The 26245-nt window shown below is 33.8% G+C and overlaps 2 protein-coding genes across 4 annotated transcripts in view; both read left to right on the top strand.

The window, feature by feature from the left end:
• dnajc5ga (DnaJ (Hsp40) homolog, subfamily C, member 5 gamma a) overlaps positions 1-6536 on the top strand; it is a 28719-nt gene extending 22183 nt beyond the window's left edge. The window contains exons 6-7 of one of the 3 annotated variants that reach the window (XM_056481247.1): positions 1832-1870; positions 4664-4752. Coding sequence is in view for 1 of the 3 variants with exons in the window: in XM_056481246.1 (XP_056337221.1) it covers positions 4664-4764 (101 nt within the window). In the remaining 2 variants the exon portion in view is untranslated. Of the gene's footprint in view, positions 1-1831; positions 1871-4663 lie in introns of all 3 variants that reach the window. The other 2 variants (XM_056481246.1, XM_056481248.1) reach the window with 2 other exon arrangements.
• A 6833-nt stretch (positions 6537-13369) lies between these two features.
• trim54 (tripartite motif containing 54) overlaps positions 13370-26245 on the top strand; it is a 32826-nt gene continuing 19950 nt past the window's right edge. The window contains exons 1-3 of the mRNA XM_056481391.1: positions 13370-13745; positions 17187-17359; positions 24460-24634. Of these exons, the coding sequence (XP_056337366.1) occupies positions 13578-13745; positions 17187-17359; positions 24460-24634 (516 nt within the window). The 5' untranslated portion in view covers positions 13370-13577. The remainder of the gene's footprint in view (positions 13746-17186; positions 17360-24459; positions 24635-26245) is intronic.

The raw sequence follows: 26245 nt of genomic DNA, 5'->3' as shown, positions 1-26245 counted from the left end.
TGTGATTGGCTGGAAGGAGTGCAATAAAATAATTGAAGTTCCAGTAAATTTTGGTCTGATTTCCAAATAAATGTACTTCCCTCAAGCATTTAGTAGTAACCAAAGTAACTCATACTCAGTGCCTTCATTCATTTGTGTAATTTTAAGGACAGTGATGTGTGCTTCACATCGAGAGCCAATGGAGAATAACCACCTTGCAAATATGCTCAAATATTTGTGAAGAGATAGCTAACACACGTTACTATGAGCTATTGGATATGCCTGGGTCATTTACATGCGCACACATGCAACTGATTTAAAGTGGGGACCAAGAGATCTAACATGCTATAACTGATGAAAATTTGGTCAAATTTATCTATATCATCTATAACTTTGCAAATATGCAGGATAATCAACGGCTTGTAGTGTGTTGAAGGATCTTAAATGCACTTTGTGGAAGTCCTATGCTTTATGTTGGGTGGTTCTTTCTTTGCCTCCGCAGTCCACATTATTAATTTAAAATCCTTTAACACATGGCAATCTATTGAATAACCCTTATATTATTATTATTATTATTATTATTTATTTATTTATTTTTTATATTTTTATACCTAAAAAATGTACTGGTAATTCTAACTGGTAATCAGGATGTCATTTTTTGTAATTATTATTATTATTATTATTAATAAAGATAATAGTTAATAATAATAGGCGACACAGTGGCGCAGTAGGTAGTGCTGTCGCCTCACAGCAAGGTCGCTGGTTCGAACCTCGGTTGGGTCAGTTGGCGTTTCTGTGTGGAGTTTGCATGTTCTCCCTGCGTTTGCGTGGGTTTCCTCCAGGTGCTCCGGTTTCCCCCACAGTCCAAAGACATGCGCTATAGGTGAATTGGGTAGGCTAAATTGACCGTAGTGTATGTGTGTGAATGAGTGTGTATGGATGTTTCCCAGAGAAGGGTTGCAGCTGGAAAGGCATCCGCTGTATAAAACATGTGCTGGATAAGTTGGCGGTTCATTCCACTGTGGCGCTGTAGAGGATGTTAGAAGGCCAGCGAGTGTGAGAGTGAGTCAGCTGAAAACGGGATTTCTGTTGGGATTCTTGCGTCAGCATGAAGCAAAGCTGTCCAAGGTGTATGTCATTGATTGAAACACAATCAACATGAGGCGTCTCGTACAGAGGCCCCGCTGGTCTGTCACCTCAGCCATCTGTTCAACAATGTCAACCTCTATAAATAGCCCATTTCCCCTGTTTTGTGTTGCATTTGTCGTCTTTGTTCTTCTTTAGCTGTGTTATTTTAATATAGAGTGTGCATATATAGTTGAAGTCAAAATTATTCGCTCTTGTTAATTTTGTTTTTCTTTTTTAAATATTTCCCAAATGATGTTTAACAGAACGAATTTTCACAGTATTTCCTATAAAATTATAATATTACTAATTGCAAGATTAAAATCAGTTTTAATTTTTTTTTTAAAGCCATTTTAAGGTCAAAATTAATAGCCTCCTTAAGCAATATATTCTTTTCGATAGTCTACAGAACAAACCATCGTTATACAATAATTTGCCTAATTACCTTAACTAGCCTAGTTAAGCCTTTAAAATGCACTTAAAGCTGAATACTAGTGTCTTTGAAAAAAATCTAGTAATGTATTATGGACTGTCATCATGGCAAAGATGAAAGAAATCAGTTATTAGAAATTATATACAAGGGGGCCAATAATTCTGACTTCAACTTTATATATAAAGTGTTTCGTTGTCACAGTGTTATTACTAGTAATGGTGCATTTGTAGTGAATACATTCATTAATAAATCCACATTTGCATTTATTGCTGCATACGGATTGCTGTCCATTAGCGGGGCGGTGATTTGGAAGAGCTGCATCAGGGAAGGGAGGTATGTTTCGTATCACAGAGCTGTGACCACTACTGGCCACAATCCCAGTAAACCGCATCTGATGTGCTTCAATTTAAAGAACCCAATGTAGGCCTAGTGAGTTTTCCTGCTTGCAAAAAATCCTGCATATTGTACACATCCCTCATACCAACAAACTGCAATAAAATGACATGTTCTGTGCCTCTGTGCTGTCTTATCCTCAAAACTGATGGCTTCATGCAAAACCGAGATGAAAAGAGTCTGCTTTTATCTGCATGAACATATGGTGCACCTAATTTGCTTAATAGTACTGATAGACCAATATGTCGGCTTATATTTGAGCATTTTGAGAATGGCAAATGTTGAACGGAATTAGGTAATGCATATTTCCTTTCTTCAATAAGCTCTGCATTACAGTAATCTTTATATGCAGTATATATACTAAGATGTATCCAGTCGCCATATTTTACCATTGGGGGGGGGGGGTGTACATTTTCAGCAGTCATTAATGTAGTCTTTAGTCTTCAGTGATCTGTCATTGTCAGTATATCTGTTCCTCCAATAGTAGAGCATGTTGTTAGCAAGGTCAAGTTTGTTACATATAGAAAGCAACAGATCATTAAACGTATACCTTTGATGCAATTTAAGTGGCTTGGGATAAAAGTGTCTGTCAAATGAATACATGTAATCTAAATTTTTTAAATGCTGAAAATATTTTGGCTTTACAACATCGTAGATTATAGTTAGATCGTTCAACATATCAAGCATTTATTGCAAATAAAAACTTGACTGTTATCTTTGATCAATTTAATGTGTTAATGTGCAAAATGCTTTTTAAAATGTGACTTGAAAAGGGCAGCTCGATTCTGGCTAAAATGAGTAACACTTTTTTTTTAAAATTATTATTATTTCGTTTTTTGCTTAAGATCATGATTTTCTTACGATTCTGTAGATGTAAAATAAAGGTTAATGTGAGTCTGCTATTATTATTGTTCTCAAACATATGGTAAAGCAACAATAATAATATCAGGACTATGTGTAGGTCTACTGTAGGTTAAAATGCTGAATTTTGTATAGACTTAGAATGGTGAACTTGAACAGACTTTAAATTTGTCCTGGTTGTTAATGCACCGTAAAGTGATCACATCATCACAATACAAACATTCATAATTCTAAAGTTGATTTATCATGTTTGATACATATGCTTGCAATCAGTCATTGACAACATTATTAGACCATTTTTTTCACTGGTAAAATGAAAATGTGTCATGATCAGACTCCCTCTTGCATTATATTCAATGTTATATAGGCTAGAGTAGTTATACTGACCCTGTAACATTTATTCTCATGCATATCTCACACTTTGTGTTCGCTCTGAAAGAAAAAACATATCAAATGCTTGTCGTAATCATAACTCTAAAAAGCTATATGATCATTTAAATGATGTGTGCGCCGGTTTCACTTTCACTGCCGAGTGCCCTCATGTCATGGCCGCTGTCACTTTGAGGGGAAAAAAAACACGCATGCAAATCATACTTCCCGTGCTGCTCCCGAAAGATCGCTATGCGCAAAAAACTAAACGTTATTTACAACTTTATTTTTATTCACAGCCTTTGCAGGTTCTGTTCACTAAAGCAGACATCAATGGCAGGCACGCACACATCCTCTCGGTAGTAAACAAACAGTGTGATCATGTGCACGCGAATACATCATTACATTAATACAGTAATGACAATTATAGCTTATAAATAAAGTATGTGACTCTTTTAAAGCCATTTGGAGGTGTCCACATTGCTGAGCAACGCAAATAAAACAATGTGAAGACTTGTGCGTCCTCCTTTATGCTTCTCTCCTGACCTTGAAAATAAAATTGGCTAAATTGTAGAAAAGCTGATTTAAGATTGTGCGTAGGGTATTTTTTCGATTAATCGTGCAGCCCTACTTTTGAATGCTTGTATACAGTTGAAGGCAAAAGTATTATAATTATAATTTTTTTTATTCTTAAATATTGACAGAGCAAGGACGTTTTCACAGTATTTCTATTATATAATATTTTTTCTTTGAGAGATGTCTAATTATTTTTTTAGTTTGACTACAATATAATATGTTTTTATTTTATTTTAAAAAAATCTTTTTAATGTCAGTATTATTAGAATTATTTGGATTGTTAGAGAAAAAACTATTCTGATTAATCTAACTTGCCTAGTTAACGTAATAATGTCTTGTAAAATAACAAGAACAATATTATGTACAGCCATCATGGCAACGACAAATTAGTTTTAGAAGTTATTGTTATTAAAATAAATCTTTGAACAGCACTTAAGTAATATTTTAAAAATGCTTAATGAATGAAAATGAATTTTCACTGTATTACCACAGAAATATGAAGCCTCACAAACATTTTCAGAATTAATCGGATTTAGAAATGTTTCTTAAGCAGCAAATCAGCAATTTATGTTTAAATAATCATATTTTTCCAAATATATGTTCAAGTATTACAATATGAATTACCATTGTCCACTTAAACATACACTGTATAAAATGCAGGGTTCCACACAATCTATTTGTGTTGGGACAACATGAAGGAATGAAGTTAACTTGTTAGTTTTATAAATTTGAATGGATTGAACATGAAACAATTGAGTTGTCCCCCCAAAATGCTCACCTCATTTTAAATGGCTAGTTTGAACAAGCTGTTTGATCAAGCGTAATTTTTGGGTATGTATCGGCCAACCACTTTTCCTTTAAGATTAACTGAAGACCTAATCAGTTTCTAATTTTGTCCTTAATGTTTTGTTTTTTTTTTTTTTGTAGGCGCAGATGTCCCTATTTTGATCCAGCCCAGTTCCACGGCCAACACCTCAGAGTCTAAGCATTTCGCAGCCAGCCAGCCCGTGTACAACACCCAGAAGTGAGCCACCTGCCTGGCCCTGGTCCCGGTCATCCTCAAGGGGTCCTGCTGACGGACTGTAAAGGCCCCTAATGTAGTGTGCTTATTGCAGGGCATCACGGCACCAGGACTAAACTGTGCCACTTGCGCCACACCCTGACTCTGACCCACTGGAAACAAGTGGCACTTTGCCAAAAGACAAGGAAGCCTCTGCCAATCTCACTTTATCTGTGTCTCCATTTGTGTGTACATCTGTCTGTTCGCTCGTCTATAACCACACGCTCATTTCAAAGTCATATTAGACTGGTGCCATTGGGCAGCGCTGTAGAATGGGAAGTGGGTTTTAATTTTGGGGGTGGTTTTGTTTTTTTCTGGTCCTGGCTATTTATTTATTTCATTCGATTTTTTTTTTTCTACTGTGTTCGAAGCATGGATATGAGTGGAATGATCATATGAGTGCATGCAAAGCAATAACAGCATGCCTCTACTATACAGCATAGGAACATGTGCGCAAAAACCTTCCCACTTCTCTTCATCCACATGCAGAGCCATTATGTGGCTTTTTTTATTATTAGTTTAAGTTTGCAGTCATCTGTTACATTTTGCTTTGTTACATTTCATTGGAGATCCAATCAATTTTGTGCTGCATAACGACTCTTCCTAATGACCGAAGCCAAGGCAGACGCATGTCAGCTGACATGCTATGCTCGGTCGTGCATTTCTCTAAAAAGATCGAAACACTTGAATATAGGCTAGTAAAAGTAAACATTTTTTTTTTTCCTATGCACTTTTTTTTTTCCACAGGAGGCTTCTGATGCAAATCCTAATGTCTTCAGCAATTACTAGTCAACTGCAAAAGCGCGCTACATTTATAAATGTGAATTTTTAATTTGCTTAAATGGGCTGAAATGGGATCTTCCAGACTTTTTGATGAACGCTATGCCAAATCATCGAGCGAATCTATGCTTTCTTCGTGCTCTTAGGAAAAATAGGCAACTATTTTTAATGGTCTTATTTATTTGTATTATATCAGAATCGGGATTGTGACTTGTTCTGATTGAAAAGGATGCACTGTGTAAACTTTGATTTCAGAATCTGCAAGAGCCTCATTTTAGCAATAAGGAAATGCCCGTCATGTTAAATGTGAAGGACTCAGTCAGGTTACCGTTAGAAATTCTACATTAGAGCGAGTATGTTTTTTAGATGCCAAATGTTTCCCCTATAAGCTGTTGTTCTGAATGCAATAGTGTAAATCTTTTTGTTTCAGTGTGCAAATAGTAATGTATGTCATAAATCCAGGTAGTGTATGGTCATGTCCGTTCTGGGGGGCATTTTCTTATAGCCAAGACGTTTCTCTTTTATTTTGGAAAGAAAAATAATTATGTCAGAGAATAGACTTGCCAAATGATAAGCAGATGAAGGCAGATATTCATTAGAAAGCATTGGGATATGATCTGCTTCCAAACCAACTCTTTCTTCCTTTTCTCATTTTTATTTATCACTGGATTCGCACTTAATTTCAGTGGACAAGGCCCATTTCTGCAATCAACATTTATGTTTTTTTAACATTTTTGGCATCTGTTTGGGGTGCAAATTGATGATTTTAATTCATTTTTGAGGTTTTGGCCTCTTCGCCAGTGCACAGATTAAGTTTTACAATGCTGTGTGTATGGTAGAAACCTGTTTGAAAGGGCCGAAAAAAGCTGAATTTGGTCAGATATGAGCTATGAACCACGGCACTACATCGTTACCTTCCTCCTGTTTTTATTCAACATGGTTCGTAAGGCATCACATTTCATTGTTCGAAAATTCATTAAATAAATGGGGATTTGTACAAATTTTTGCATTTGAGTAATTGTGCTCTTGTAAATTAGTGAGAGCCGGTGTCATCCATCTGGTTCACTTCACGCTGCGCTATAGTTGTACACATAAGCTTGTAATCAGCTTAGAGTTCAACTCCATACGCTCATTAACAGCTCCTTCAACATACTTAACAGGAAGTGCAGAGTCAGATTTAGCTACGGTGATGGTCTTGTGGAAAGGTTTGATTCCTGTGACGACATAACAGCTAGTCCCATTTCAGTGCCTTTGCCAGGGGTCAGAATTACTCCCAACATTTCTTGTAGTTTTTCTTTTCTTTCTTTCTTTAAACAATGAGGTATGACAGCCTGTGCTAATTTGTGAATGGAGTCTACGTACAACCCTATTAGCAAGGTCAATGTTCACCATATAGCATGCACTGTAAAAGAAATTATTAGTATTTTGTGATTCATGTTTTTATTTGACATTTTTCTCCATTTATTTATGCTTTTGAATTGCATTATGGGACCTTGATTCTTCTTCCAACAACTTTTAACCTTGAAAAGTGACTTTTATTAACATTTTTAATAGTTTGAAGTGATATATTTTCTGGGTTGGTTTTGTATATGACGGTACAAAAACCTTGTATTAAACTCCCAGTATATTTTCTGTTATTCTACAGATTTATTTCAATATATATTATTTCTTATCCTTTATTTTATTTCAAACTACTAAAATGCCAATAAGTCACTTTGTTTAACTGTAGAGTTAAATTTTCAACATCAGAAGTCTACAGAGCAGAGATCAAGCTCCCATAATGTAATTCACAATCATAAATAAATGGTAAACACTTGTGAATCACAAAATACGGTAACAAAATATTTAACAGATATTTTTACAGTGTGAGCTGGAGTCATTTTTACTTTTTAAAAATCTAAATTAGCTGGGGTTTTCACCCAAAATAAGAATTTTGTGTGCATTTCTTCTGAGACAAGATGTTGACAAAATTGTCAATGAAATCTCGTTTATTGGAGTACATCTTAAAACACATTTTAGTTATTCTGAAACAGTGTTGGGCAAGTTACTTCAAAACAGTAATAGATTATAAATTACTAATTACTGGAAAATTGTAATCCGATTACATTACTAATTACTTCATGTAAAAAGTAATCAGATTACTCCTGAAGTTACTTTTAAAACATATAAAATATACGTATAAAAATATAAAATAACCTGCAGCTCTTTCACTAATTTAATATTCACTGAAAAGCATTACAATGGGTTGATCACAGCAGCTTGACATATTCAAAAGACCTGAAGAGTTCACCCAAAGCTTAAAATTCTCTCATCATTCACTTTTTCCAAACTTGTTTGTCTTTTTTATTACACAAAAGACATTTAGAAAAAAACTGGATACCTGTAACCATTGACATCCATACTATGCAAAAGCATTGCAGTGTTCGGTGTTTGTCTGTAATTAGATTACCTAAATGTGTATATTCCAAAGTATGAAGCTGATTGGTGAGTTCTTGTCATGTGACTTGCACTTTTCAACTGGGTGCAATATGCGGCTGGGAAATGCGAGCACAAACAATATGCGCCCCCCCCCCCCAATATGTGCATGCGCACAAAAGATGTGAACGGCCCCATAAGCAGCTACAATTCTCTTCACATTCAGAGGATACCTTTACTCCTGATCTTGCACAAAAATTCTATTTAGCCTGATTAGGCTGAGTTGGGCTGATGTGTTTTTGGGTGCCGGTGTCGTCCTCTGTGATGAGTATTGTCATAGAATGCTTTCTGTTCTAGTGCTGAGCAAGTTGCCAGTCGAGATGAAAGCAGTTGAAAGCTATTTAGAGACTACATTCCGCAGCAATATTTTTGTTTTGACACTGAATAAATCAAAGTAATGTCTGTATTTCCACTTGAAGCAGCAACCGCTCTCGACAGCAACCGTTTCAGCTCGTGTTCTCCAGCAATTTAAAAGCGTGTATGCATATTAACTGACATTTCAGCAGAAAACATGATTTTAAAAAAAGCTTTTTTTTCTTCTAAAAACTTTATTTGTAATGCAATTAAATAGATTTTAGTAACTGTAATCAAATTACACACATTTAAAATGTTCGTTCTATTACTGCATTCCTCAAATGTAATTAGAATACAGTAACGTGTTGCTGAGGAACGTCTTATACCCAACTCTGTTCAGAAGTAGAAATCATTAGTGTTGAAGCATAATTAGTGCTGATATTTAATAGCAGTGTCGACGGTTAGGAACTCCCTCCAAAACTGTTGGTATATAGAATAAAGAAAAGACGTCCCATCATGATATTGGCATAAAAAATGACATTAAATACATTGTAAAAAGTGACTTTAAAAAATAAAAGTGAGAACTTTTTGTTACACCAAACTGTTGACAACTGTTATAATTATGCACCAAGTTCATTAGCTTAATTTTAGGGCAACAAGTTTACTTTACTTGTTTATTTTAAGTAATAGCTTTTTACAGTGTACTTAGTGTACATACTGTAGCATTTAAAATCAAAGTGTTTTAATGTTTCAAATAACTTGTATAAAATGTCAAAATATGTGCAAGATAATGTTCCATCTCTAATCAGCTTAATTTATGTAAAACAAATTAGACAACATGCGTATTCAGCTTACTGAAATATGTATAGGTTTATTAGAATATAAAAATGTTCAATATATGTTGTGATATGTGTTCAACATAATATATGTGTGCAGATGAAATGATTAGAAACTTGCTGACAAATGGTAAAACCTATTGGTTTGAAGCAGAAATGATAATCAGTAATAATGAATTAGTGATAATTAAAATGATCATTAGTAAGTATTTCAGGGCTGCAATGTGATCCTTAAATAGAGACTTAACTTGTAATCAAATAATTCTTCTCAATATGCCTAAATTTGTTTTTAGGTTTATTACTACTCTGCATGGCCTTTAATAATCTGTCAATCATGGTTTAAGAAGCGGACCATTTTCTCTGTTGGAGAAAAAAGCCAAAGCAATACAAAGTTTCTTTATTTTAAGGTACAGGCTATTAATAAACCATAAGAATTTTAGCTCAATAAACCACTAATTAGCTGCTTATTAATAGTTAGAAAGGTAGTAATTTGGTTTAGGTATTGGTAGGATTAGAGATGTAAAATAAGATCATTCTTTATTAAAAAACAGACAATATCTTGACAACAGGCATTTAGTAATCCAGTAGTTATTGAGGCTTAAATGAAAGTGTTACCAAAGCTTCAATTTGTTTTGTTGCTTAAAGACCTTTTTCATAACTGACAAATTAAACAAATTCCAATATAATCTAAACTGCACTGACAAAAAAAACATTATATATTGGCATTTAATGTATTACTACAATCCAAAAAATGACTTTTATTGGAGTACATCTAACAACAGAATATTTTAGTTATTCTGAAGTAGAAATCATTATTTTTGAAGCATAATTATTATTGATATTTAATAGCAATGATGAACCTTTAGGAACTCCCTCCAAAACTTTTGGGATATGGATTAAAGAACAGATCTGCCATCATGATATTGGCATTTATAAAACATTGTTAATACACTGTAAAAAGTGATTAGTTGACTTTTAAAATAAATAAATAAAAAAATGTGAGAGAACCTTTTGTAACATGAATCTATTAGGTTGAAATTTTTTTAAATTATGCACCAAATTCATTTGCTTAATAATTTTAGGGAAACCAATTAAGTGAAGTTTATTTATAAACTAATTTCGAGAGTGCTTATGAATGTAATCAACTGGTCCGCCATCAGCTCATGATTATCCAATCAGATGATTTCTAACTACCTATTAATAACTATAGTTTTCTTATCTCAATATCTTCGTCTTGAAGAATCCCCCCTACTCCCCCTCCTTTCCACATGGGTGACATGGCAGCCCAGTGATTAGCACTGTTGCCTCACAGCAAGAATGTCTCCGTTTAAAGTTCCTTCTAAACCAGTTGACAATTTTTTGTGCGGAGTTTGCTCCGTTCTCCCCGTGCTCGCATGGGTTTTCCCCGGGTTCTCCGGTTTCCTCCCACAGTCCAAAAAACACGCAAGCCAAGTAAATTAAACATACCAAATTGATACCATAGCCAAGCTCTTAGCGAGTACACCTCTTCTCAGCCATCCTATACATGTCATTAGCCAGAAATAAGTCAGAGGAGTTCAACAAGATCTACCTAAGCTCAAACTCGCCTCTCGCCCTGCAAACGGAAGGGACCCCAGGGCTCGAGGATCTCAAAAGCTCAGGGCTCTCTCACGGGACAGCATGCCAAACAAGCTTTATAATCAATCATCAGCTAAGTGTCCTGAACTTACTTTAGGTAGCTAATAGCTTTTACAGTGTCCATACTATAGCATTTAAAATCAAAGTTTGTTTCAATGTTACAAATAACTTCTGTCAAAATAAAATGTCAAAAGATGTGCAAGATAATGTTCCATCTCCAATCAGCTTAACTTATGTAAAAATGTAGACAAACTTATTCATAACTGCTTAAAATATTATAGAATAATATAGAATATAGATAGAATAATAATAGAATATAAAAATGTTTAATAATTTATTTGTGAAATGAAATTCACTGAAAAATTCTAAAATCTAGTGGTTTGTAGCATATAAAGATTTTAAGCATTAATTAATAAGTATTTCAGGGCTGCAACGTGATCGTTATAGAGACTTTTATTATGTAATCAAATAATTGCTCTGAGTATGCCTCAAGATTTTTTTTTTTAGGTTTACTGCCACTCTGAATCACATTTAATAATAGTTAAATCATAGTTTAAAATGCTATTAGACTTTTTTATTATTTTTTTTACAACGTTACATTACAATGCTTGTAACAACACTTACAAGACTGTGGTCACTTTATTTTAAGGTACAATTCATGCTATTAACAAACAATTAACTAAAATTTTTACCTCGATAAACTACTAATTAGCTGCTTGTTAATAGTTTGTAAGGTAGTAGTTGGGTTTAGGTATTGGGAAGGGTTATGCATGTAGAATAAGTATTAATAAACAGTCAATATTTAAATAACAGGCAGGTAATAATCCAGTAGTAAATTGAGTCTTAAATGAAAGTGTTAACAATGCTTCATTTTGTTATGTTGCTTAACCTCTTTTACAACTAACTAATTAGACATAATAATATTCCAATATAATCAAAACTGCACTGACTAAAATCATAATGCATTGCATAGCATTCAATTCATTACTACACTCCAATAAATTACTTTTGCTGCTTAAACTACTCACTTAAAATGAGTTGAAACAACACAATTCTTAAGGTTTTTTTAGGGCGCACTTAAATGTAAAAATTAAGTGGATTGAACAAAACAATTAAGTTACATTTATTTATGTTGGGACAACTTGAAGGAATTGTGTGCAACCCAGCATTTTTTTATAGAGCTTATTAATTTTTATACAGTATTTGTAAACCTTGGGCTTGTAGGTACAGTGGGGGGAAATAAGCATTGAACACGTCACCCTTTATGAAACGCATAACACGAAACATACAGTTGAAGTCAGAATTATTAGCCCCCCTGAATTATTTGCCTCTTCATTTTTTTCCCCAATTTCTGTTTAACGGAAAGATTTCAACACATTTCTAATCATAATAGTTCTAGTTTCTAATAACTGATTTATTTCATTTTTGCCATGATGACAGTACATAATATTAGACTAGATATTTTTCAAGACACTTAAAGTGTCACTAAAGTGACATTTAAAGGCTTAACTAGGTTAATTAGGTTAACTAGGCAGGTTAGGGTAATTAGGCAATTTATTGTATAACGATGGTTTGCTCTGTAGACTATCAAAAAATATATATAGCTTAAAGTTGCTAATAATTTTGACCTTAAAATGGCTTTTAAAAAATTTAACTGCTTTTATTCCAGCCAAAATAAAACAAATAAGACTTTCTGTAGAATAAAAAATATTATCAGAAATACTGTGAAAATGTCTTTGCTCTGTTAAACATCATTTAGAAAATATTTAAAAATTAAAAAAATATATACAGACTTCAACTGTATATAAAAAGAAAACAAATCTAATTAGTTTACAAATTAAGTCTTGTGTAATAAAATGAAATAACACAGGCAGTGAAAGCACAAACAGCAGCTGAAATCTCTGTTATTCAGCAACCCTCTGCCCTTCGTCAGTGTTGATTAATATTCGCTGCTTCAATCCAACATCTACATTATCAGGATGATGAAGATGAAACCAAGGTAAACATTTCAGCAAGACAATGATCCAAAACACAGTCAAGGAATCTTTCAAATGCTTTTAGAGAAATAAATCAAGCTGTAGAATGGCCCAGCCAATCACCTGACCTGAATCCAATAGAGAATACAAAATAAAGTTCAGATTTGATAGATGAGGCCCACAGAACCATCAGGATTTTGAAACTCTGTTGAAGTCTGTAAAAAAATCTCACCCCTGAGCAATTCATGTGACCTCATTCTTCACATGAGAGCCGTCTTTAAGCTGCCAAGTCAACAGCACCTTTAGAAATATGTTTTCTGAGATAAATGGTGACGTATTGAACACTTATTTCCCTCACTGTATATCCACGTGATCTGTGTGTTCAGTGCACTTAGGTTTTGTTTTAAGTGTGTTATATCATCGGCGCCAGCTAGGGCTCATGGGCCTGCTTGTCTCACTAGCCTTTGAGCCGCACACACCAGCTGCTCAGTCTGCCGTGCCCACCTTCTGCTCAAGTTACCACAGATAACACAACTCTGAGCAATCCGTCCTCCCACCCCTCTCTTTTGCTCTCTCTCTACTCCGGACCCCTCAAAGCAACACTAACTGGGGTATTCAAAGTGATATCAGGGGCGTGTGCAGTTTGGACAGTAACCCAAGCCAGTACAAACACAGCCCAAATATATCCTCTGCCACTCCACAGTTGGCGATTGATTGGGCATCTGGATGAAGACTGGTTCTGTAGGAGAATAACAGAAGGAAACTTTGAGAATCTTGAGTTGTTGACTGAATTTGGTGTCCAAATGAACTTCACTTTGGGCTTCAAACCGTCGATGGGGGATTCCAGCTCAATGGAGACCTTGGAGAGGCAGCTGATTTGCCCCATCTGTCTGGAGATATTCAGCAAGCCTGTGGTCATTTTACCCTGCCAGCACAATCTCTGCAGGAAGTGTGCCAACGATGTTTTCCAGGTAATGGTTTATTGTTGTTATTATATAGTGTACAGGCTGTTTCAAACTGTAGCATCTAGAATGCTTATTTAACTTTTGAGAGCTTCTTTGTAGTTGTAAAAGCTGGAAGAGAATCTGTATTTTCAAGCCATCTATTTTCCTTTTGGAATTCCTAATGAGTTTTTGGACAGTGGTTTTGGATTCATGAGTTGAAACTGTGGTTCAAATGACGCAAAGAGACTTTGTTGTTTAATGTAAGTTACCTAAAAAATATCCGTAAATTAGCAGTTCTGTATTTTATAATCCACCCCCAACAGAAAAATAGTACTTTTAATATATTTTCAGAAATATATTAAAAATATATATAAGAAATGTATATTAAAAAAGTTATTTTTCAATTCTAAAAGTATTTTCTGTATTTTAGATCAAATATATGCAGATTTGGTAAGTGAAATAGACGTCTTTTAAAAACAATACAATTATTTCACTAAACACAGTAAGAACGCAATTTTAACAATTTGTGATAACATGCCCATATAGCATGTTAAAAAGATCAAAATACAGTTTATTTATTTAAAATTATTTAATTATTATACTTTAAATGTATTTTTAAATATGATATTATCCACTGTAAAAAAAAATCTTAAATTAGCAGTTTTCCATATTTTGTGATTCACTTTTTTATTTATGCTTTTTAATTGCATTATAAGACTTGATCTTTCTTTTAATAACGTGTAACCTTGAAAAGTTTGAAAACGTGCTGTTAATGAATGTTTTTTATTTTTAAGCGATATATTGTCTGTTGTATACTACGGTACAAAAACCTTTATAATAAATTGGCAGTACATTTTCTGTTATTCTACAGACTTATTTCTCCATATATTATTTAACTTTTAAAATGTCAATAAAAGTCACTTAATTAAACTGACAACTTTTGATGGTCAAAATTAAACTCTACAGAGCAGTGATCAAGCTCCCATAATGCAATTCACCACCACAAATACAAGGAATACGGAAACTGTTCATTAACAGGTATTTTTACAGTGTAAAATTACCCTAAAATGTAAAAATCTTGGTTGATTGGATAACTAGTGGATATGTGGGACACATCACCCTTTGCACCTGGTGTATTAATCCTCACTTTTCACCACTTGTTCTTTTGAGTGAGTGTCTATGTATATTGCAAAACATGCTTGCACAAGTTATATAGGCATACTGTTAGGCTATACACACACACACACACACACACACAAAAAAACATTTTTAGTTTAGAATACTAATTAAATGTTAAGTCTACAGCTATTAAATGTTCAGTGACGAGATGACTAGAAAATTTACAATTTATAGTTGTGATGAGAAAGTTAGTACCTATAGCATATTTAAATATATCTGTGCTTTTGAATGATTCGTTTGATCGAATTTAGTTGATCAGTTTTAAAAAATTATTGATTTAATGATGAGAAGGCCCAATGCAAAGTTTTGTGCTTGTATGAAATATACAAAAACAAATGTCTTGAAAATTATCAGAAAGTTATATCAGACTGAAATAATTTTTTGATAAGAGACAAGATTACAAACACAATACTTTAAATTAGTCTACTTATTTTAAAAAGTATGAAAGAAAAAGAACGAGTTTAGCAGAGAGATTTTCTCAACACATTTCTAAACATAATAGTCTTAATAACTCATTTCTAATAACTGATTTATTTTATCTTTTCCATGATAACAGTAAATAATATTTGACTAGATATTTTTCAAGACACTTCTATACAGCTTGACATTTAAAGGCTTAACTAGGTTAATTAGGTTAACTAGGCAGGTTAGGGTAATTAGGCAAGTTATTGTATAATGATGGTTTGTTCTGTAGACAGTCAGAACATTTTTTTTTTGCTTATGGGCTAATAATATTGACCTTTAAAATGGCTTTAAAAAAATTTAAAACAGTTTTTATTCTAGCTGAAATAAAACAGATAAGACTTTCTCCAGAAGAAAAATATTATCAGACATACTTTGAAAATTTCCTTGCTCTGTGAAACATCATTTGGGAATTTAAAAAAAAATGTAATTCAAAGGGGGCGAATAATTCTATATATATATATATATATATGTATATGTATATGTATAAGCAGACTGGGAGATAATTTCAGACCAGGAAATTCCACCCAACCAGGCCATCCTTTAGTAAGTCAATGGCTGAGAGTTTGGCAAATAATTCAGCATAAAGAGTGTGATCCTTCACGGTGTGTCAACCGTTATGGAGGTATGTTTACTTCTTTATCAATCTTAAAATTTAACAAAGCAATACATTTTCAAATGAAATGTTAAGACAAATTAAAGAGAAAAGACAAGTTATAGAAAGAGCCTTTAATAAATATTCTTACGTTCTTTCTACCTGTCCTACACCTTGACTAAATCTGCACCAGAGCTGCTGATATACTTAAAAGAGGCCTGGCCTTAATTTGAAAGAGGAAAACTGTTTTGATCCTCACAAATTGACAAAAATAGTTTTCCCTAAAACTTCAGAATTAGTTCAATGATGACTGAGAAATTTTTTTTTTTGCACTTTTGTGACATGTTTGCTTTTGCATGTTTTAAATTTTATTTCTGTTGTTGTTGTTTTACAGACGCCACTCTTCTGAAACTAAAGTTAACTGTTGTAGCCTAAAGCAGGAGTGCACAGTTTAGTTCCAACCCTGCTTCAGCACACTTACCTGAAGGTTTCAAACAAGGACCTGAAGGACTTAATTAGTTTGTCAGGTGTGTTTGATTATGATTGGAACTAAACTGTGGAGAGCTGTGGCCCTCTAGGAACTGAGTTTGACACTTAGCCTAAAGGAACAGTTATTAATAATGTTTGTTGTTCTGAATTTGTCTATAATTTGAACAGCTGAATGGGCTTGGTCCTGGAGGGCTGGTGTCCTGCAGAGTTTAGCTGCAAACTAATCAAACACACCTGCCTATAGCTTTCTAATGAACTTGAAGATACTGATTACAAAAAAATGAATACTTTTGCTGCTTGTTCAAACTACTTACAGTGCAGCCGGAAAGTCTTCATAGCATTTTTCATAGCATCATTTTTTATGTTACAGCCTTATTCCAAAATGGATTAAACTAATTTATTTCCTCAAAATAACCCATAATGACAATGTGAAAAAAAAAGAGTTTTTTGAATTTGTTGCAAATGTATTAAAAATAAAAAACCTAAAAAATCACATGTACAGAAGTATTCACAGCCTTTGCTCAATACTTTGTTGCTGCACCTTTGGCAGCAATTACAGCCTCAAGTCTTTTTAAATATATTAAAACCATAATTTTTCAATTTAATCCAATATAAAAATGTACTTTGAAAGAAGACACGGTCGAATCAGCACTTTTTTTCAGTGCATTAAATGTCTTTGAAATGCTATTCCATCATGTCATTTGCTTTTAATGGCACCCCTTTTTTGTCTTCCATTGCTCCAGGCCTCCAACCCTCTTTGGCAAAATCGGGGCTCAACCACTTTGTCCACAGGGGGGCGTTTCCGCTGCCCATCATGTCGCCATGAGGTGGTTTTGGACCGGCACGGAGTTTACGGCCTTCAGAGAAATCTGCTAGTGGAGAATATTATAGATATCTACAAATCAGAGTCCACCAGGTCAGTTTTGTGTTGGTCTGTGAACCAGTTCCAAGTTCCACCAAGAATAAACATTTCTGTTCTAAAAGCACTTACATTAATTAAGTCTATTTGCTGTACATACTTCAAAGCAGTTTTCAGTATAGAGATTCAGCAACACCCCAAGCTGTGAAGCAAAAATACAGTGTGTCAACAGATTTGAAGTCTTGTGACACACCACTACAGTACCTGGCACTTCTTCTGTTTCATCAATGAAGCTGAAACCCGGTGTAGTGACACATATATGTGATTTACTCGCATGTGGGAGATTTTCTGCCACGTCAAGTAAACACAAACAAAGACATGGGACCTGAGGCTCTAGTGACTGCAGCAATCCTTTGCCAAACCACACTAAATATAACTAGGACGCTTTATCCCTGTGGCAATAAACAATGTGTCATGAGACCTCCTGTGAAAAATATGCGTAATTGGGTATAATAAGACTGATAGACTTTGAAGCCTTTTGTAACAAACGCTTCGTTTATTATGAATGCGTAATGTACATGGTTATTAGTGTCTTTGTTGAAAAGCCGGTCACCTGAAAGTAGAGGTTGTTTCAAAGGCACAAAAGAGCAGGTTTTTATATAGTGATGATCAGGATAAGTGTGTTGTTTCATTTGTAGATCATTTCTTATGCTGAACGATGATGGAACATTTTATCCATGCTTTTAAATCATTTTTATGCCGTTTAATAGGCTTCTTATGTATATAAAATCACTTCTGAAAATGTAATTTGATGTGGACACTCAATATTTTTATGTAAATTATTATAATTAACTGTTTTTTATATCAAATCTTAAGCAATTTTAAAATTAAAGTGTTTTGTTTAAAGAATTTTAAATGGAAAACAAGACACAATTCCTCTCACTGTAAAAGCTTTTATTGGACTGTCCCACTTTTAATCACTGCAGTTTTTTTAAAAATGGAAATTCAGCAAAGTTTTATCAGGAAATGTGTTACAATTGTTAAATTTTTAATTTAATTCATGTGTATTTCTATAGCTCTTACAATGTAGATTGATTCGAAGCATCTTAACATAGAAGTTCTAGTAAATTGAAACAGTGTCAGTCCAGTTTTCAGTGATGAGGTTCAGTTTAGTTCAGTGTAGTTTCAATTTCACTGCTGAAAGTCCAAACACTCTAGAGCAAATCCATCGATGCGCAGCTCCACAAGTCATTAAAGTTAAAAATCTTATGTAATTTATCTTCTTTATTTATTTGTCTGTGGTCAATATTGTATTTACTTTTAATAAAATGTTTTCTCCTGAATATAGCCTTTGTTGCTGACATGACATTAAATAATATATAGATATTTTTTTATCCCATGCTCATTATCTTAAGGTTAACTATCACTGTAGTCATTGAGATAGTAATCTGGTTCTCTTAATTTTGTATGTTTGTTGATTGCTTGTACAGTTATCATGTGTTGTTGGATGAAATCTTGATGCTGTCTGTGTGTTTCTATGGTCTGCAGAGCAGGAACTAAAAAACACCATTAATGCTGAGTCAAACCTGATTACCTTTTTAATATTTTCCTGTTTAAAAAAATATAAATAGCTGGCACTGTGGCTCAGTGGTTAGCACTGTTGCTTCACAGCAATAAGGTTGCTGGTTCGAGTCCCAGCTGGGCCAGCTGGCATTTTTGTGTGGAGTTTGTATGTTCTCCTTGTGTTTGCGTGTGTTTACTCTGCATGCTCCGGTTTCCCCCACAGTCCAAACACATGCACTATAGGTGAACTGGATAAACTAAATTGGCCGTAGTGTGTGTGTGAATGTGAGAGTGTATGGGTGGTTCCCAGTACAGCGTAAAACATATGCTGGAATAGTTGGCGGGTCATTCCACTGTGGCGACCTCTGATAAATAAGGGACTAAGCCAAAGGAAAATGAATGAATGAAAAAATATAAATAAATAAATATGATGGAAAGCGAGACAAACCCCCAGAAAATAAATAAATAAATCATTGTGTTCTTGCTCTACTTCAGCATAATGTACACTTTTTATGAATTATTTATTTCCAGTTGTATATTTTTGCCCTGTGTAATATTTTCACTCAGACATGAATTCATGACATTGTGGAAGTAAATGCATTTTTTTTTATTTAAGCCATTCCCATTATTTCAAGAATGTATCAATTACATAAGTGTCCTGTAGCTTGATAATTTACGCTTAGATATCAGTAGTCACACTATACAAATATATTGCTGCCTTATTTTATTTTAATATAAATGAACTTTTTTTAGTCATCGCAACTTACATCGCTCAAACTGACTAAAAATAGCATTAAGGATTTAAGTTAATTGTACCGGAAGGTTCTGAGACTTCTTTTTCAGTATGTTGATGTCATAGACTGGTGTTTATGTACTTTGTTGATTTAACTGAAACTAATTTACCCAATAAAATCTTTATTATCAAAGTACATTGAAATGGAGGACATCTGCAGTTTCTGTAATGCGGATAAAGAGAGCCTTTGTCATTTTTTTTTAAAAGCAATGTTGTAAACAGTTTTTGGAAGGATCCAGCAAAATATATTTTTTTAAATGAAAAAATGTAGTTATTATTTATTCATTCATTCATTTTCTTTTCGGCTTAGTCTCTTTATTAATCTGGGGTTGCCACAGCAGAATGAACCGCCAACTTATCCAGCACGTTTTTACGCAGCGGATGCCCTTCCAGCTGCAACCCATCACTTGGAAACATCCATACACACTCATTCACACACATACACTACGGACAATTTAGCCTATCCAATTCACCTGTACCACATGTCTTAGGGCGGTGGGGGAAACCGGAGCACCCGGAGGAAACCCACGGATGGCAGGGAGAACATGCAAACTTCACACAGACATGCCAACTGACCCAGCCGAGGCTCGAACCAGTGACCTTCTTACTGTGAGGCGACCTACTGCGCCACTGCGTCGCCCTTAGTTATTATTTTACATCAAAATATATTATTGTTTATTATGAAAGCAAACACAACAGAAGTCTTGTGTGTATTGTTAATCTCTTTATTTTATTGGCAAAATATCACATACACAAACAGAAATTTGCTAATCATCTCCCACATTATTTTTTAGATTGATTTTGATGTTTTTTTTTTATTTCTACTGTGAAATTGTTGAAAGCAAAAAATCTGAGATGTGTATCAATTACTATAATAGTTTTTTGATTCCTCTGTTAATTCTTAAAATCATTGGATTTAAAATTGCTGTACATTATACTTTGTGGATTTATTTATTTTTTTTTTTTTTTACAATTATTATATAAGATTTTTTTAACATTCACCTCTTATTTTGTTGTTGTATGTATGTTCCTGATGGTTTCTGCAATAAAAAAAAATCACTTAACTGAAACTGCATATTGAGGAGGGGGCAGGGCTTTATTTGTCTCGTAATTCACTTATAGAAACCAAGGCAAAGACTATATAATACAAAAAAGGTACTTTGACTTAGGTGAAAGAGGGTATTAACAAAGAGATAAATCTGGAAGCCCTCAGGTTGACATCAACAAAATGACCGCCACTCCAAAAATAGAAGCAAATGGTCAGACTTTTATTGAAGATGACCAAAACACACGTTTTTTAGTTGATTAGCGTGACTAAATAATAATAACAAAATGTTCAAAAATTAGAGAAAACTTTAACATTTTGAATTGTTGGATTGCTTTTGAAACATTTGATGGAAGTGAAATTTAAAATGAAAATGCCATGTTGTTGTGTTACTTTTACCCACCCATGTGGTACTTTCATCCCTGCTGATTGGGTCAAAAGTAACAATGTGCAACTTTTGTTTAAAATGAAGTGATATTGTAGTTGTTCTACATTGATACAAAATAACACCTGATTTTGATAGACCACTCTTGTGAGTTAGTAACCACAGCAAAAGTATACTTCTGCTAAAAACATTGTCTTTTAAAATGAAGTTTTTATGAAAAATGTTACTTTCGTCTCCGCTCTCTCCTATAACATTAAGTTAAACTTTGTATAACAAATAAATGTTGACCTGATTAACTCAACATAAAACATGCCATTTTTCATATAATTTTTGTCATTTTTACAAAAATTTTACGACAAAGCAAAATTATTATATTTATATAGATATGTAAACTATATTCGTTTTACACAGACTGTAAACATAACCGCTCTATCGCTAGACACCCACTGGATGGCAGTCTTTCATAAACGGAGTCTCCGTTTTGATCACGTTTACTGCCAACACACCGCACATACAAACCAGCTCTTTTCACTAGACAAGACAGATTAAGACAGAGGCTTTTTGAAAAGGTCTGTGTGAGTAATGTGCCCATTTTAGGACAAAATATCATATTAGTTGCATCAATCTCTTTTAAACGCAGCACCTGTCTTGAATGTCTTTATCAAAGTTTTTCTCTCAACTTAGTGTCCCGCCTCGGGAAGTCAAATTGTACGTCATTTGTCACAAAGAAATAATGCTTGTTTTGTATAGTTTATTATTACGCACTAGTTTGAGAAACAGCATCGAGTGCTATACGGATGTGTACCAAGAATGTATTTTGGAAAAAAATTGGATTCATCAGATTAATTTGTGATTTGACTTGGCTTTAATGAGGCAGAGGTCATTAAATTGAACACAACATTTTGCTAACGTTACTTGAAGCAAACACGTTTTGGATCAAGTAAAACGTTATATAAAGCATTCAAGTTTATGTAATAGGCTACATATGTTATATTTCGAGAATGTCCATCTCACTATATTTTGTGGCGCTTAAAGATAAAATTAAATATAAGTAATAATTTTTTTTCATTACTTTGCCAATTGTTTTATATATTCATTTGGTATTTTTACATAAAATATTATATAATTATAAGATTCATAAGCAATGTATATACTTTATCTGTCAGGTTTTACTTTATACTGCATTTAACAATTTAGTTACTGTTTCAGATTTTTTTCAGCATCAAAACAGTATAATGACTTTTGAAGGATCACGCGTGACAAGAATAAGTAGTATTTTAAGATATTTTCCAGATTTTAAAAAGTTATTTTCCATCATAAAAGTATGTTATGCTGTGATTTAGATCACATACAGTTGAAGTCAGAATTATTAGCCCCCCTGAACTGCCCTGTTTATTTTTTCCCCCCAATTTCTGTTTAACAGGGAGTTTTTTTTTTAAACACATTTCTAAACATAATAGTTTTAATAACTCATTTCTAATAACTGATTTATTTTATCTTTGCCATGATGACAGTAAATAATATTTGACTGGATATTTTTCAAGACACTTCTATACAGCTTAAAATGACATTTAAAGGCTTAACTAGGTTAATTAGGTTAACTAGGCAGGTTAGGGTAATTAGGCAAGTTAGTGTATAATGATGGTTTGTTCTGTAGACTATTCGAAAAAATATATATAACTTAAAGGGGCTAATAATTTTGACCTTAAATTGTTTAAAAAATTAAATACTGCTTTTATTCTAGCCGAAATAAAACAAATAAGACTTTCTCCAGAAGAAAAAATATTATCGGAAGTACTGTGAAAATTTCTTTGCTCTGTTAAACATAATTTGGGAAACATTTAAAAAAGGAAAAAAATTCAACGGGGGGCTAATAATTCTGACTTCAACTGTATGTGCAGACTTGGTATGTGAAAGACTTGATTTCGTTTCAACAAAATAAGAACTAAATTTTTACATTGTGTGATAACATGCCATGTCACTGCATGTCAGAAATGATCAAAACACTAATAATAATACTAATAACACTAATAATTTGTTAAAAAAAAACAATTTAATTATTGTATTATACTTTAAATGTATTTTTTGAATATAATAATATTATTATACACTTTAAAAATATCCGTAAATTAGCAGTTTTCCATATTTTGTGATTCGGGTTGTTTAATTATGTAATTCACATAGTTATTTTCATTGTTTTACATTATGCAACGTTTGAATGGCATAATGGGACCTTGATCTTTCTTCTAGCAACGTTTAACCTTAAAAACTTTGAAAAGATTACTATTATGAATATTTTTAATAGTATAAAGTGATGTATTGTCTGGGTTGGTGTTATTTATTTTTAGTACAAAAACCTTGTAATAATCTGCCAGTACATTTTTGTGTTATTTTAAAGACTTATTTCTCTAGATATTATTTCTTATACATGATATTATTTCAAACTAAAATGTCAGTAAAAGTCACTTCATTAAAGGGCACCTAGGTTACCCCGTTTTCCAGATTTAATAGAAGTCTTTTGTATGTCCAAAATGTGTCTGTAAAGTTTCAGCTCAAAACACCCATTAGATTATTTATTATACCTATTATAAGTTTCAGTTTTATAACTCTGAGCACCAGATGGCATTTTTTTTGTACTGCGCCTTTAAGCCTAGTCCTCCCCGCCCACCGTTCCTACGTGCCTCAATCTCCTCCTTCGGCTGCATCAGACAGCAGACAGACTTAAGGGAAGAAGTTCTCATGTAGCTTTTGTGAGAAATACTACAGTAAGAACTTTATCAATGAGTATTTGATGCATTTGTTGTGGAGTTGCAACCATGAGCCACACACAGTGTCATTACAAAGTTCACGCACACACACAGAGACACACACAGCGCAGGGATGCACACACACAGCACGTGTGTTTAGCTTTGCACTCTTTTTGGACGCAAATGTGACAGAATACCGGTTAATATCCACTACGTCAAGTTGCGGTCGGTCTGAAAACCGCTCCAATTGGTCCACCGTTTTTATGTTGTTAAATTGAAAAAAAAAGGACTGGGTGGGTTTACATCACCCCAATATACCGGTCTATACACTATACATACACATATGTCTGTCCAAACAGCTTGAAAAGTAGATTTATCACCATAGGTGCCCTTAAATTGAATTTTCAACATCAAAAGTCACCAGAGCAGAGATCAACATCCCATAATGTAATTCACAACCACAAATAAACGGAAAACACAAAATACAGATACTGTTATCTAACAGATATTTTTACATGTATTTATTTATAATGTTATTTATAATTAAAATCGCAACCTTTTGCCGATGCAAATTTGTAACCTTTTACACTGTACCATAAATCTCTTTCTGTTTGGGCTCTACAGGCCCCTCCTGCCCAAAACAGAGCAGCAGCAGCTGATGTGTGACCAGCATGAGGAGGAGAAGATCAACATCTACTGTCTGACCTGTGAAACGCCGACATGTTCCATGTGCAAAGTGTTTGGGGCTCACAAAGACTGTGATGTGGCCCCGCTGCCGGTCATTTACAAGAAACAGAAGGTAAAGGAGTTGTAGTGGGATTTATTTATTATTTAGATATCTTAGAAAATGTCAAATATATGATACATTTTACCTTGCTTTGAAATGTTCAATATATCACTGGCCAGGATATTGATTTTTATGAATTTTGGGGAGTATTTATGCTTTATCTATCTGTCTGTCTGTCTGTCTGCCTGCCTGCCTGCCTGCCTGCCTGTCAGTCAATCAGTCAGACAGTCATGCAAACTCCACACAGAAATGACGCAGCCATGGCTCAAACCAGTGACCTTCTGGCTGTGAGGCAACAGTGATACCCACTGCGCCACCGCGCCGCCATTTAATTAAACTCACAATGAAAACTCCAAAAGCTTTTTATTAATCTGAAGTAATACTTTTTTAGTTAATGCCTTTTAATGTGTTAACTTTTATTGTTTTAATATATTCAGTTGTATTTATTTATTTACAAAATGTAACACGCTAATAAATCTGTTGATTTTGAATCTACTAACATTTACCAATAAGACTTAAGAGCATTACTTAATATTTCTTAAGTAATGCTCAACAGAGCAAGGACATTTTCACAGTATTTACTATAATATTGTTTCTTCTGGAAAAAAGTTTTATCTGTTTTATTTTAGCAGAACAGGTATAAGGTCAATATCATTAGCACCTTTTTCAATAGTATACAGGATAAACCATTGTTATACAATACATTGCCTAAGTCACCTAACTTGCTAACCTAATTAACCTAGTTACGCCTTTAAATAGCACTTTAAGATGAATAGCATTATTTTGTAAAATTTTATATACACTAAAAAATGCTGGGCTGGAAAATAACCCAACCCTAACCCAGACACTGGCTAACTATGGGACAGAACACACGCCTGGGTGGCGTGACTCTCACATGCTGGATTTACTCATTTAGCACAGACGTTGGGTTGTTTATTTGACCCAACCAGTGGGTTAGGTTAAAATATCACAGCCTATATAGTGTTTTAACAAATGCGGCTAACCCAAGGGACAGAAAAAAGTATGAAAATGCTCAATATTAAAATTACGACTTTGTCGTTGGATTCGATATGGTGTAAACATAGCCTACTTGAAAAAAATATAGCCTTAAAAGTACAATTTTAGTACTTGGTGACCTAATTCTGACAAAACATGACAAGCCGTGAGCAGTTTTTTCATCTATAGCCGTTAATTTATATATATATTATATATATATTAGCTATAATTTCTGTGGCTACTTCAGGAAAAAGCCACACATTGACAGATCAAAAACTCCATTTAACAGTGTAATCGGTGATTTATTCAAAATATTGGTAAACATTTATAAAGGTAATTTTAGTGTACCTTGTAATCCTGCTTGTTGCAAGCTCCGTGACTGTCTGACGTCGTGATGAATCCAGAAAGTTCCAAGAAAAGTGAATAAACCGGTTGGGTCAAAATAACCCAACTCAGATGCTCAACCCCTTACTGCCCTTTCAGTTGTGTTGACTAAGCTAAGCAACCCAAATGTATGTTTGCAGTACCCCAGACAACCCAACTGTTTTAACCCTGCACAATTAACCCCAAAAATGTGTTTACAGAAATAACCCTGCACTTTTTAGAGTGTTCTCTCCGTTACCAGGC

The sequence above is a fragment of the Danio aesculapii genome, chromosome 20 (genome assembly GCF_903798145.1).
Source record: "Danio aesculapii chromosome 20, fDanAes4.1, whole genome shotgun sequence".
NCBI lineage: Eukaryota > Metazoa > Chordata > Actinopteri > Cypriniformes > Danionidae > Danio > Danio aesculapii.
The sequence above is the reverse complement of the archived record's forward strand: the minus strand, read 5'-3'. Positions and strand labels throughout refer to the sequence as shown.